The sequence below is a fragment of the Acinonyx jubatus genome, chromosome A1, assembly GCF_027475565.1.
Source record: "Acinonyx jubatus isolate Ajub_Pintada_27869175 chromosome A1, VMU_Ajub_asm_v1.0, whole genome shotgun sequence".
Lineage (NCBI taxonomy): Eukaryota > Metazoa > Chordata > Mammalia > Carnivora > Felidae > Acinonyx > Acinonyx jubatus.
Window position 1 is genome coordinate 113,339,749 of NC_069380.1, and position 13,979 is coordinate 113,353,727.

Below are 13,979 nucleotides of genomic sequence, written 5' to 3' on the forward strand. Positions count from 1 at the left end.
TGGGTGAAAAATAATACCTAGCAGTTTCATGACTACTGGTCTTTTTCTATCTTTACTGGCCTTTTATATTTTTAATGAGTTATATACCTATCTTTTGTCCATTTAAAAAAAAATAGGAATCTTTTCACTCTGTACAAGTTCTATGCATTTTAAGGATATTAACTCCTTTATCCCTCAGGTGTGTTACAATTATTTTCTCTCGTTTGTCTTTGAACTTTGAGTTGTTTTGCCATACAGAAAAACAAGATGTTTGCATCATTAAATTTCTTACACTTTTCTTAATGGTTTCTTTACTTGCTTGGGGATAGCTCCTTGCCCTTGAATCTATGTAAATGTTATTTAATGTTTCTGTATTTTTACCTTTAGATCTTTGGTCTGCCTGGAATATTTTTGTAAGTGGCATGTGCGGTGGGGGATCTAACTTGCTTCCTACTGAGTAATCAGTTGTGGTAGCACCAGTTTTATTAAATAAACTATCCTTTTCTTGCTGTTTGTTAGAATTAAATGATTCTTTTACTATCCAGTGATTTGTTTTGAATGTGTATCTTAGCTATCACAGCTATCCAGAATTTGCAAGAGGAGTAGAAGCATATCTGCTTTATTGTTTTTATCCCTTAATCTTTCATCTTTATCTGGCAGAAAGGTGGACTCTAAAGTACTCCTTTCCTTTGATTCCAGATAATGTAATAATTGTAGCAGTGTCCAGGCTAGTACCGTGTTTCTTCTATCTGGGAGTCTTCCAAGAGGAATGAAAACTTATCTGTATCTGCCTTATTTTTTTACGTCCTCCTCCAACCTTTCTTCCTTGTCTCAGGTTAGGTGGACTTTAAAATACCTCTCTACTTTGTTCCTAGATAATGATTATAATCAGGTCTAGGACAGTACTCTGTTTCCAGGGCACAATCTCCACCTATGTTCACATAAACGTAGAACTCAGCCCTAATTGAAATGGGAGTTAATGATTATCCTTAAGTGTCCTTTACTTTTAATTCCAGGAGTTTAATAAAAATCTGCCTGGTACATGATACACTGTTTATTAAAATAAATAGAATACGTTTTGTGGATCAGTGTACTGTTTACAGAACTGTAAATAAAAGTGAGATTATACAAAAGAATATATAATGTTTAAGTGTGAGCCCCTCTAATGTTTTTCATCTTAATTCTCTTAGAGCAGGAGGTCTATTTTTGAACCTTAAGGTCTATTTTTGAACATTAAGCCATCCTTGAGTTTTTCAGGCACTCAAGTGCTTCATCTAATTCATTTTTTAAAAAAAAAGTTTGTCTTATTGTGTGTGTATAATTGTTAGTAGTTCTATTTTAATTTGCATTCTGTTGAGTTTAGAGCTGTGCAGTATGTCCACCAGTGATCACATACTCTGGCCATTTTGTCCATCCAGCATCCTCTCCCTTTAGTGCACAAATATTTCCTCTTAATTACCATTTATTTCTAAGAGTTGCTTCACTAATTCCCCACCTGCCAGGGGCTCAGTCCCTCCTTTAGTACTCGCTTGCCTACTTTTTATCTCCGACTTGTTATGGTTGATTCACTTGCCCCACTTCCCTTCTTGTAAATGGTGGGTGAATAACTGTAAATGGTGGGTAAGTTACGTGGCTTTTTCTGTTGTTAGTGATTTTCTCAACAGCTGGAGTTGATTCCTGTAGGGTTTGCTTCCACAAGGCCTGCGGGACTGACACCTGTTGCTGCTTCTCAGTTTTTCCACTGCCTTTGACAGGTTGGTGGTTTTTAAGCGCTCCCGACCCCACTATCCCGACTGCCAGAGTGTCTTTCACCCTTGTTCTGTAGGTGGATAAAACCTACCTGATGTTCAAGTAGTGACTCATATATATGACCTCTCTCAGTTTTGCAAGGGTAAAAACTCCATTTGTGTGTGTGTGTGTGTGTGTGTGTGTGTGTTTAGGGGTAATCAGGCTCTGGGGAACTGATTCTCACTAACCACACTCTCTGGAGACTGATTTGTAAATTCGCATATAAGGTTATTAATTTACAGTAGGAGATACACCTATCCAGAGATCTGCACAGAGCCTCTTCCTGGTCTACTCACGAGACCAAATCATAGATACGAAGGACCCTTGGTGTGCAAAGAATCCTATGAGGGAAATTGGGTGTTGCCAAAAGGATGTTTATAGCAAGCAGCCCTGATTCAGTGATCCTCCACTTTCTTAGTACTTTTTGGCTTTTATTGCTTTGTTTCCCTTTTCCTCTTTGCTTTTAATATTAACCATCAAAATCCTATAAAGAGAAAGTTTGTCCATTCCAGGTTCTACCACCTCTATAAAGCCTTTCTGAATCCCCAACATGTTATTTTTTTCTTTGCTGTTGTAGCACTTTGTGATATACCTCTTTTGGAATATTAATCACATTTTTCTTCTTATAGATATATAACAAGATATATAGCTTATTTCCTCTACTAAATGTAAGTTCCATCAAGAACAGAATGTGAATTTTTCTGTTAGTATTTTTAAGAGGTCTTTTCTGACTACCATATCTTAAAAAGTAGACTAGGGGCACCTGGGTGGCATAGTCGGTTAAGCATCCGACTCTTGATGTTGGCTTCGGTCATGATCTCATGAATCATGGGTTTGCCCCGTATCAGGCTCTGCACTGATGTTGCAGAGCCTGCTTGGGATTCTGTCTACTTCTCTCTGACCCTCCCCTGCTTGTGCTCTCTCTCTCTCTCTCAAAATAAACTTAAAAATTTTTTTTAAAGTAGACTATGTAGAAGCCAGTATTAGATTGTTAACTTTAATTTCTGATTTCTTACGGAATTTCTGCTCTGTGGCCTCCTGTTTTAAGGTGTTTATAATTGATCTTTAACTTTTTTCTGTTTATATATATATATTTTATTTTATTTTTTTAACGTTTATTTATTATTGAGAGACAGAGACAGAGCATGAGCATGGGAGGGGCAGAGAGAGGAGGAGCATAGAATCCGAAGCAGGCTCCAGTCTCTGAGCTATCCTCACAGAACCCGACGCAGGGCTTGAACTCACAAATCGCGAGATTATGACCTGAGCCGAAGTTGGACACTTAACCTACTGAGCCACCCAAGCACACCTGTTTATATATTTTTATGGATATGGACTCACTACTGATTTTTTTGTCTTGAGATTATTGGAATCTTATTGGAGACCCCAATCCAAGGCCCATTGTCCACCTGACTTGTCACATTAGAAGCTTTAGATGTTTTATTTTTGTGGTTTTGTGGTAATGCATGCCTGTAATACAAAATGAAATTAATTTGATAATAATTTTAAAAGTCATCCCTGTATGTCACAACCAATTAGAAACAGCTGTTCATATTTTGATACATATTTTGATACATATTCATCTAATCTCTTTTTAGAATTGTCAGTAGTTGAATTCGTACTGTATTTTCAGTTTTGTGTTTTGCTATTTTACTTAATGTAGCACTTTTCCTGTATTACTGAAAACTTTTGTATATGGGTAATTTTAATTTTCTTGGGGCTTTATTTTCCACAGGTAACATGTATTGCTCTTGTAAGTGAAAGGAAAACAATAAAAGCTCTTTAAGAAAAATTTTATAATTTTTATTCTGGATAAATTATTAAACTGTTCCTCTTTCACTGAATATTGAAATTGTTTAAGATTTTAGACTTTATCAATAATGCTGTGTGAGCATTTTTGTGAATAAAGCCTTCCCTCTGTTTAAGGTTATTTCCTAGAATTATTGCTAGGAATGGTTATTATGAAGACCCAGAGTATGCACATATTTAAGATTCTTGATAATATGTTTTCTTGTTTTTAAATCCTACCAATTTATAATCTGACCAGTAGTGTGAGTTTCTTAAGGAGTGCATGTTTTTCAGGAGCCCCAAATCTGCTAGACATTTTATGCTTTCATTTCATTTAATCCTTAGACAATCCTTTGAGGTACTTACTGTCCCTATTTATAGGCAAAGGAAATGAGGCTCAAAGAGGCTAAAGTGTCTTGCCCTGGGCTACACAGCTAAGAAATAAGGAAGTTGGGATGCAAATTCAGTTCTTTATGATGCTACAGCCTCTAAAAACACTATATATTTGTATGCTTGAGTTTTTATTTAGGCTATCCTTATGATACTCAAGTACTTAACATTTCATATATTGTAGATGTTAGAAATTGGGGGGGGGTTGATGAGGTTAATTGTTAGAAAGCTATCTCTTGAGAAAAAAAAGAAAGCTATCTCTTGATCAGATGAACCATATAGAAAAAATTGTTTTATATTTGAAAACAGCCGTCTTCTAGACGTGCATCCTTCCCCATCTTGGCCGTCAAGATATCCCACAGTTTTGTAAAATCATTTAAAATTTTTTTTAAGTTTATTTTTCACAGAGAGAGAAAGAGACAGAGCATGGGTGGGGGAGGGGCAGAGAGAGGGAGACACAGAATCCGAAGCAGGCTCCAGGCTCTGTCTGAGCTGTCAGCACAGAGCCCGATGGGGGCTCAAACTCATGGACCGTGAGATCATGACCTGAGCCGAAGTTGGACGCTCAACCTACTGAGCCACTCAGGCACACCTGTAAAATCATTTCTAATAGACTTTACATTTTGTTTAGAATCGTTTAAAAAATAAAATTCAGCTGGTAAATTTACAGATCTTGGCTTTATTCAACAATACCTGAATCAACAGCATCCCTTCGAGCTGATAGAAAGGAGCTCCAGAGAGCTGTGCAAAATGGAAGACTTTAATAGGCAGAAGGAGGTGGCACAAGGTGGTTATTTTAGCAAAGAGCTGATTGTTTCAGACAAGGTTACCTTCCTTTGGGGGAGAGCAGGGGTCCATCAGGCAGATTACCTCTCTAGTGCTGACCAGGTAATTCCAGATTGACTGGTTTAAGATTCCCTTCCTAGGAGAAGTTAAGTTGTGGTTTGATGACTTGCGCTTAGCACAAGTGACTCCATTTTGGGCTTGTGCCTTTTTTAATGGTATGTATGTAGGTAGTAAAATTGGAAAACTTAGGGACTTCGGGAGTTGAGTTAATCTTCCATTTCTCTTACTCTCAGCCATCATCATCTGTTATTTTTATCTCTGTAGTTTCTCAAATACACTTTGTTTTCCATTCATATCTTTTTGGATTAAGCCTTTTTCGTCTTTTTACTGGATTATCATGACTTTGTAATTGGTCCCCCTGCCTCCAGTTTCTTCTCTCTGTAATTAATCTTCCACCCTGCTCCCAAAGTTAATTCTTTCCTTTTTAAAAAGTGTTAATTATTTAAGCATTATATGAATATAGATTTTGTTTTGTTTTGTTTTTAAAAAAGCATTTACTGATTAAGGCAAAAATGCTATTATCCCCTCTGTCCCAATCCCCCTATTCTCTCACATACACATCCTAAAATCTGCAACCAGCTTCTTTTGCATATAACACATCTTGGAGATCTTTCCATGGTAGTCTTCTAGATATATCTCATTTTTTAAAACTTCTCGATATTTTTCCATAGTATGAATAAAGTGTTTTGCCATTCATCTAATTATAAAATACTTTGTAATTTCTATTTTGATTTTCTATTTAAATTGAGCATTGAGAAGTTTTCCCACAGATGATATTATCTTTATAAAACATTGTACCATGTCTTCCCCCTCCCCATTTAAAACTATCAGTGGCTCCCTCAAGGCCTATATCAGGGAACATAAACCCACTTGTGTCCAAGGTACCAGGTGTATGAAAACAGCTAGATGACAGACTAGAGAATATAGTGGATTGGCAACTGGAGAGTGCAGATACTGCCTACAGATGTTCAATGCACATTAAAAACAAATCAACAAAAAAACCACTCTGCTGGCCAAATATGATACCTTTGCCACCAGGTTTCAGTGCATCATGCATTAACATGCCAATCAGAGCCCTTACAGCTTACTTACTAACAGCTGCCACTGCTGCCTGGAACACTCAATCAGCTTTTATGTTTCTCTTCCTTTGCACCTGCCAGAAAGTCTTTCTCTGCCAGAAGGCAACTTGTCCTTTTAGACCCAGCTTGTATACTACTATCCCTTCTGTGAAACCATTCTAGTTTCTCAAGGCAGATATGTTTTCTAGCCTAACATAACATGTTTGTTATTGCCCTTATTACACAGCTCTGTAATCATTTTTATACCTCTGTGTTGACTCTTTTGGGGTGTGAGTCCCTCCTGCCAATTGCTACCGTTATTCACCTTGATATTCTTGGTCAGTAAATGTTCTCTGTATATACATAAGAGATGTTCTATTTTTGGTGAGCATGACTGAATGAATAACTTTATTAATTATAGTAAGAGTAGCCTTAGGCAGAACCAGACCTCAAGCTGATATTAACACAATAAACATGAAAGCTTATATTACTCAGGTTACTAGTTAGTATCTGATGTTATCAAACTTAGGAGAACTTAATTGATTTTAGTAAAGAATTTCTTTGGTTTTAATGTCACTAAAATAAATGTAAGTCACATATATACCATAAAAGGAATTTTGAAATGAAACTATCTCTCCTTAACTCATGAAATATTTTACATCTACTGCTTGGATTCTAGCTATAGCATGTGTGGTTCTATTTGCTATTTTTATTCTAATAGTAGAAATTTTTAAAAGACTTTTTAAATAATCAACTCAAACTGTTTTAGTTTTGTTCTATTCAGATTATCAGCCTGTCTTGGTCATCTGTGACTCAGTTCAACCACAGCCATTGATTTTTTGTTAGTTTATATACCTTCTTCCTCTTCTCTGGTCTTGCCACTACCATTTTAAGAGTTCATGTTGTAGGTACTTTGATCTGAAATTATTGTTTACCTTATATGTTCTCCTTTGTTCCATTACCTAAGCTAGGAAGTAAAGCACAGTGCTAGGGCCAGAAATAAGCCTTAGTGTTCAGAGAACGTGCTTACATATATCCACATTCCATATTGCTCTTAAAACAGATTCATATTGGAGCTCCTGGGTCGCTCAACCAATTCAGTATCTGACTCTTAGTTTTGGCTCAGGTCATGATCTTGCAGTTTGTGAATTCAAGCCCCTCATCCAGCTCCATGTTGACAGTGCAGAGTCTGCTTGGGATTCTCTCTCTCTCCCTCTCTCTGTCTGCTCCACCCCTGCTCGTGCTCTCTCTCTCAAAGTAAAGAAATAAACTTAAAAAAAAAAAATAGCAAACATTCATACTGTTAGCCTTGAACTGTAGCTTGATCCCAGAATGTGTAGCACTGTTGTTGTCAAAGTAAACACTTCATTCCATATATGTCCTTTGCTGGGGTGGGTTGAAAGTTTATTTCCTTTAAGTTGGGTGAAATCTGGTTTTTCAGTAATTGAACTTTTCCCTGATGTTTTCTGGTAAGTGATGATAGGATTCCTGAATATTAACTTTTTGAGTGTTGAAGTTCTTTTGTAAAAGCAATAAAAATTGTTATAGCTATAGTACAATGACTTCTTTTAGTATTGTATTTGTGTATTGCTATAACTTAGAATTTTGTGACTCGCCTTTGATTTTTAAAGTGGTTTCAGCATGGCACCTTGCCATCAGTCACCGTGGAGCCTCAGCCTCTGGTTTTCTGAGTGATGCCTGGTAGCGTACTCAGGGTCAGACTCAGCCAGGGCATTTAATACTCCATGCTACTTTTCATGCCATGCAAGGTCTTGTCTGTCCTCCAGCCATCTCCTCCTCTTGATATCAGTTATGTAATGGTATCACTCTGGTTCAAAATCCAAGTCATTTTTACATTTTCCTTTATCCTTTTATCCAGCCATTTATCAAGCTTGATTATTCTTAACAACCACAAGTCACTTTTCTTCCTAGTCTCACTGCTCCCACTCTAGGTCATGTAAGAATACTCCCTATAACCTTCCCCCAACTCCAGTCTGTCTGTATCCACTGGTTAGTAGCTGAATTTCCTTAAAACCAACTACTCTGTTCATATCTTGACCTCACTTAGAAACCCTTTAATGACACTTGTGTGCATGCACACGTATACACACCCCTCCCATTGGCAGCTAGATGAAGCCTCAATTTTTTATCCCAGTATTCAAGGTTTGCCACATTGACTTTGTTTTTTTTTTAAGCCTCATCTCTCACTCCTTCCCCCACAGTCTGCTTATATAGCTCCTGGCCATCCTAGAACTTGAGTGGACTTTTTTTTTTGGGGGGGGGGGTAGGGGGCTCAGCCCATATCAGTCCCCTCTGCACCCTTAAAGTGATCTCTCCTGCCTCTGAACATCCCCCGTACTTGATTTTTTTACTTTATTTCTCCTTATTTTATGGCATATTATGCTTTTGAATCCATTACTTTATTTGAACTTCACAACCAGTCTATGAGATAAGCAAGACAAGTGTGTCTTATCACAGGGGAGAAAACCAAAACTTGAGGAGGGAAGAGTGACTTGTCCAAGTTTTGGGGTTAATAGAGTAGATCTCAGGGTGCCTGTGTGGCTCAGTCGGTTGAGCGTCCAACTTCAGCTCAGGTCATGATCTCGCGGTTCGTGGGTTCGAGCCCTGTGTTGGGCTCTGTGCTGACAGCTCAGAGCCTGGAGCCTACTTCAACTGGTGTGTCTCCCTCTCTCTCTGCCCCTCCCCTGCTCGCTCTCTCTCTCTCTCTCTCTCTCTCTCTCTCTCAAAAATAAATAAACATTAAAAAAATTTTTTTTAATTTTTTTTTAAACATTTATTTATTTTTGAGACAGAGAGAGACAGAGCATGAATGGGGGAGGGTCAGAGAGAGAGGGAGACGCAGAATCTGAAACAGGCTCCAGGCTCTGAGCTGTCAGCACAGAGTCCGATGTGGGGCTCGAACTCACAGACCGCGGAGATCATGACCTGAGCCGAAGTCAGCCGCTTAACCGACTGAGCCACCCAGGTGCCCCAATATTAAAAAAAAAAATTTTTTTAATAGTGTGGAGCTGGTACTCAAATCCAAGTCTCCTGGAACATAAGCCCCAACCTGTGTTTATTATGCTGCTACTACCTTTCTTGGTGCTTGAGTCTGCACATAAGTATAAGTTTGATTATCTCTTTCCAATGGTCTGCAAGTTATTTGAAGTTTGTGTCTTATTCCCTTGGAACATTTATGTATATATGAGTGAGCCCATTCATGTATTAAATATATTGCAATTCATTGTTCTCCTCTTTCTCAGTAAAAATTGTGCTTCTTGTTTCTGAACCTTGTTTCCCCACTGTGTGTGTGTGGGTGGGTATGTATATGTGTGTTTAATCAGAAGTGAAGCTTGGTATATTACAATAATAAAACTGGAGCTTTATATAGTGGATTTGATTTCTGGGATAACTTTTCAGCAACGCACTCCACATTCACAAGTATGCATTGACTGTGAAGAGATTAAGCCTAACACTAGGCTACTGCACAGTGCTTTCACACTTTGTGAATGTAAGTATCCTAGATTTTCATTTAATTTTACCTTTAATTTTTATGTTGAATAGATGAGAACATGTATACCATGAAAGGCTGATATGAACTCAGTAACAATTTTAATGGATTTGAATTTTATTCATTGTATCATCTACACATATTTTAAAAATAACAGTACATACATGTACTGGAAGCTTCGTGTGAGAAATTTCTTATTGTGCCAAGAGGTTGGAAAAGCATTGCTTCCCTGAGTAATTACTTTGTTTTCCTTTTAGACGGTGGGAGGAGCTCCTGGCTCCTCCAGTTGGTAGAGCATGTAAGTTCAAGCCCCATGTTGGGTGCAGAGTTTAATTAAAAAACAACAACAAAAAAAAAAAAAACCAGGCACTTGGGTGGTTCAGTCTGTTCAGTGTCCAACTTTGGCTCAGGTTATGATCTCGCAGTTCATGAGTTCAGGCCCGGGGTCAGGCTCTGTGCTGACAGCTGAGTTTGGAGCCTGCTTGGGATTCTGTGTCTCCCTCTCTCTCTCTGCCCCTCCCCCACTTACACTCTATCTTCTTCTCTCTCGATTTTAAATAAATAAACATTACCAAAAATTGTTTTAAAAAAAGATGCTGACAGTGGAAACTATGCAACTAACCTCCTCATTTTCAAATTGTCCTTTAGGAAGCTCAGAGGCACATGTATCACTCAGTCATACAGCTGTATAGATCCTCGTGGCCAGCTTAAGTTTTCCCTTTTACACTTTCATAGTGACTTCTTGTTGTAGTTTGCTTGGCCTTGATTTTTTTTTTTTCATTTGTATTTTGTCATTTTATTGCATGTGCTTCTCAAAAACCAACTAAAATTCTATGAAAATGAAGGGGCTATGAATAAAATAGTCTTTCTATCACCAGCTATAATTTAAGCCCTGGGTATTTCTATGCTAACTATTGATACCTGTATGCATGTGTCTTGCTCTGTATGCTGCATGTGAAACATACTCAGAATTTATATAGAAAAGCCAAACCTAAGCATACTAGTTATTAGAAAAATGTAGTTTTGGGGTACCTGGGTGGCTCAGTCGGTTAAGTGGCTGTCTTCGGCTAAGTTCATGACCTCACAGTTCAGGAGTTCAAGCCCTAAACTGGGCTCTCTGCTGTCAGCATGAAGCCCACTTCGGATCCTCTGTGTCACTCTTTCTGCCTCTTCCCTGCTCCTGCGGGTGTACTCTCTCTCTCTCTCTCTCTGTCTCTTTCAAAAATAAATATTATTTAAAAATTAAAACTAAAAAAAAAAGAAAAATGTGGTTTAGGGGCGCCTGGGTGGCTCAGTAGGTTGAGCGTCCGACTCTTGATTTTGGCTCAGGTCATGATTCCTGGGATGTGGTATCAAGCCCTGCGTCAGGCTCCACACTCAGTGAGGAGCTGTCTCCCTCTGCCCCTCTCCCCCGCTCGCACTGTCTCTCTCTCTCTCTAAAGTAAAATAAAATGAAATAAAAGAAAAATGAAGTTTTGTTTAATCTGAATCACTTTTTAAAACTTTCTGCACTGTCTATGTAACTATATCTCAAAAAGTAGAGTATCTCTGCTGGGAGGAAGCGAAGTATTGTTGATGTTGACAGCATGCCTCTTCTAACAGATATGAGATCACTCCTGGCAGGGGCAGTTAAAAAATCCACATGCAGAACTGGGAAGGAACCTTTTTTTTGGTGTTCATCCTTTGAATTTTATATCATGTTCATATATCACCTATTCAAAAAAATTCCTCAAAGAAGTTCACTGGGGTGCCTGGGTGGCTCACTTGAGAATCCGACTTCTGTTCAGATCATGATTTCAAGGTTTGTAAGTTCAAGCCCTGCATCAAGGTCACTGCTGTCAGTACAGAGCCTGCTTTGGACCTCTGTCCCCCTCTCTCTACCCCTCCCCTGCTTGCACACTCTCAAAAAATAAATAAATAAATAAACATTTTTTAAAAAGTTCTGTCATATGCAGTACAAGTGTAAAGAATTTCTCTCTAACCTGTTAGACTATGAGCTCCTTAAGACCAGGAAATGTGCTAGATTTCTCTATTTCTGACCCTAACATGGTGTCTCATACATAGTAGGCTCCTAGCTGGTGTGCATAGATGTGAATTGGAAACCAAGAGTTACAAATTTCAATAGGATAACAGCTAAAAATTGCTAACTGTGGATGTGCCCCCTTAACTCTGCTACCCTTTTCAAAGTGAAGCTGAGATCAGCTTCCTTGCTCTGAAATAAGATGGATTTTTATTGAAATTCATCAAAAGGACTTTAAAACAAATTAGAATTTTTCCTAGTCACAGTTTATGTCTGTTTATATATTATAATGTGGGATTTTTCCAAATGTGACCTCCAAACTCCTTTTTATCTCTTTTTGCAGATCTTTGTAGAATTTGATGGCTGTAACTGGAAGCAGCACTCCTGGGTTAAAGTTCATGCTGAAGAAGTTATTGTGCTTCTGCTGGAAGGGTCTCTGGTGTGGGCACCCCGGAAGGACCCAGTCCTTGTCCAGGGTACTCGAGTCTCAATTGCACAGTGGCCAGCCCTGGTGAGTGACTTACTGCCTACGAACATATTTGAGCTTTACTCCTGTACTATAACTGTAACTATGGTATTTATCCAATAGCTGAACTCCTGGGACGCCTGGGTGGCTACTCAGTTAGGTGTCTGACTTCAGCTCAGGTCACGATTTCACGGTCTGCGGGTTCAAGCCCCGCGTCGTGCTCTGTGCTGACAGGTCAGACTGGCCTGGAGCCTGCTTCAGATTCTCTGTCTCCCTCTCTCTCTGCCCCTCCCCTGCTCGTGCTCTGTAGATCTCTCAAGAATAATAAATATTTTTAAAAAATAGCTGAACTCTTTAGAGTTCCCAAAGCATGTATATTCCTAACATACTTTTATTCTGATGCTACTGAAGCAGAAAGTGGGAGATCTTTTCAACTGTGTCTTCTGAACTTGTTTTGTGTTTTTGAAATATAATTAACATACAGTGTTTATATTAGTTTTAGGTGTACACTATAATGATTCAACAATTCTATTCATTTACTCAGTGCTCGTAGTGATAAGTATTCCTGAAGTTTGACAAAATAATGCCATAAATTTAATCCTCTTTATTTCACTCATGGCCCCACCCATCTCCCCTCTGGCAACCACCAGTTCTCTGTATTAAAGAGTATGGGGTTTTTGTCTCTTTTTCTTTGTTCATTTATTTTGTTTCTTACATTCCACAAATGTGGAGTGCCTGAGTAGCTCAATCGATTTAAGCATCCAGCTCTTGATTTCAGCTCAGGTCATGATCTCACTGGTCAGGAGATCAAGCCCTGTGCTGGACTCTGCCCTGATAGTGTGGAGCCTGCTTGGGATCCTCTCTCTCCCTTTCTCCCTGCCCCTACCCATCTTGGCACGCTCGCATGTGTGCTCTCTCTCTCACTCTCCTCCAAATAAATTAACAGTTAAAAAAAAATCCACATATATGTGAAATCATATGGCATTTGTTTTTCTGTGACTTATTTCACTTAGCATTATACCCTCTGAGTCCATTCATGCGGTTGCATATGGCAAGATCTCATTCTTTTTTTTATGAATGAATAATATTTCTGTGTGTGTGTGTGTGTGTGTGTGTGTGTGTGTGTGTTCTTTATTCAGTTATGGATAGACATTTGAATTGCTTCCATGTCTTGCCTGTTGTAAATAATGCTGCAGGAAACATAGGGGTGCATGTATCTTTTTAAATTTGTGTTTTCGTTTTCTTTGGGTAAACACCTAGTTGTGGAATTCTTGGATCATATGGTAATTCTACTTTTAATTTTTTGAGGACCTTCCATACTATTTGCCACAGTGGTTACACTAATTTACCTTCCCACCAACAGTGCAGGAGAGTTTTTGTTCTCCACCTCCAACCCAACACTTTTTGATACTCTCCATTCAGACAGATAGATGTGAGGTGGTATCTTGTGGTTTTGATGTGCATTCACCTGATGATTCGTGGTGTTGAGCATCTTTTTATGCACCTGTTGGCCATTTACATGTCTTCTCTGGAAAAGTGTCTGTTCAGGTCCTCTGCCCATTTTTAACTGGATTATTTGGACAGTTGTTGGTGTTACATATTTTGGATATTAACCCCTTATCAAGTATATCATTCTCTATGTATCTTCTCCCATACAGTAGGTTGCCATGTCATTTTTTGGGTGGTTTACTTTGCTGTGCAAAAGCTTTTTATTTTGGTGTAAAATCCCAATAGTTTATTTTTGCTTTTGTTTCCCTTGCTGAGATGTATTGAGAAAAATGTTTGTATGACCAATGTCTACAAAATACTGCCTTGTTTTTCTTCTAGGAATTTTATGGTTCCAGGTCTTACCTTTAGATGTTTATTTTTGTATGTGTTTTAAGAGAGGGGTCCAGTTTCATTCTTTTGCATGTAGCTGTCCAGTTTTCCCAGCACCATTTGTTGAAGAGACTGTCTTTTTGTCATTGTATAGTCTTGTGTCCTGTCTCAGAGATTAATTGATCATATAAGCTATAAGCATGGGTTTGTTTCTGGGCTCTTTATTCTGTTCTGTTGATCTCTATGTCTTTTTTTGTGCCAGTGCTGTATTCGATAATATTTGATACTTTTATTTCTAAAGAATTTTTTCACCTT

At 38.4% G+C, this 13,979-nt stretch overlaps 1 protein-coding gene across 3 annotated transcripts in view; it reads left to right on the forward strand.

Annotated features, from left to right (window-relative positions):
• KDM3B (lysine demethylase 3B) overlaps positions 1–13,979 on the forward strand; it is a 74,473-nt gene that overhangs the window by 9,964 nt on the left and 50,530 nt on the right. For all 3 annotated transcript variants that reach the window (XM_053221490.1, XM_027076590.2, XM_027076591.2), the window contains exon 2: positions 11,724–11,891. In XM_053221490.1, the coding sequence (XP_053077465.1) occupies positions 11,724–11,891 (168 nt within the window). The remainder of the gene's footprint in view (positions 1–11,723; positions 11,892–13,979) is intronic.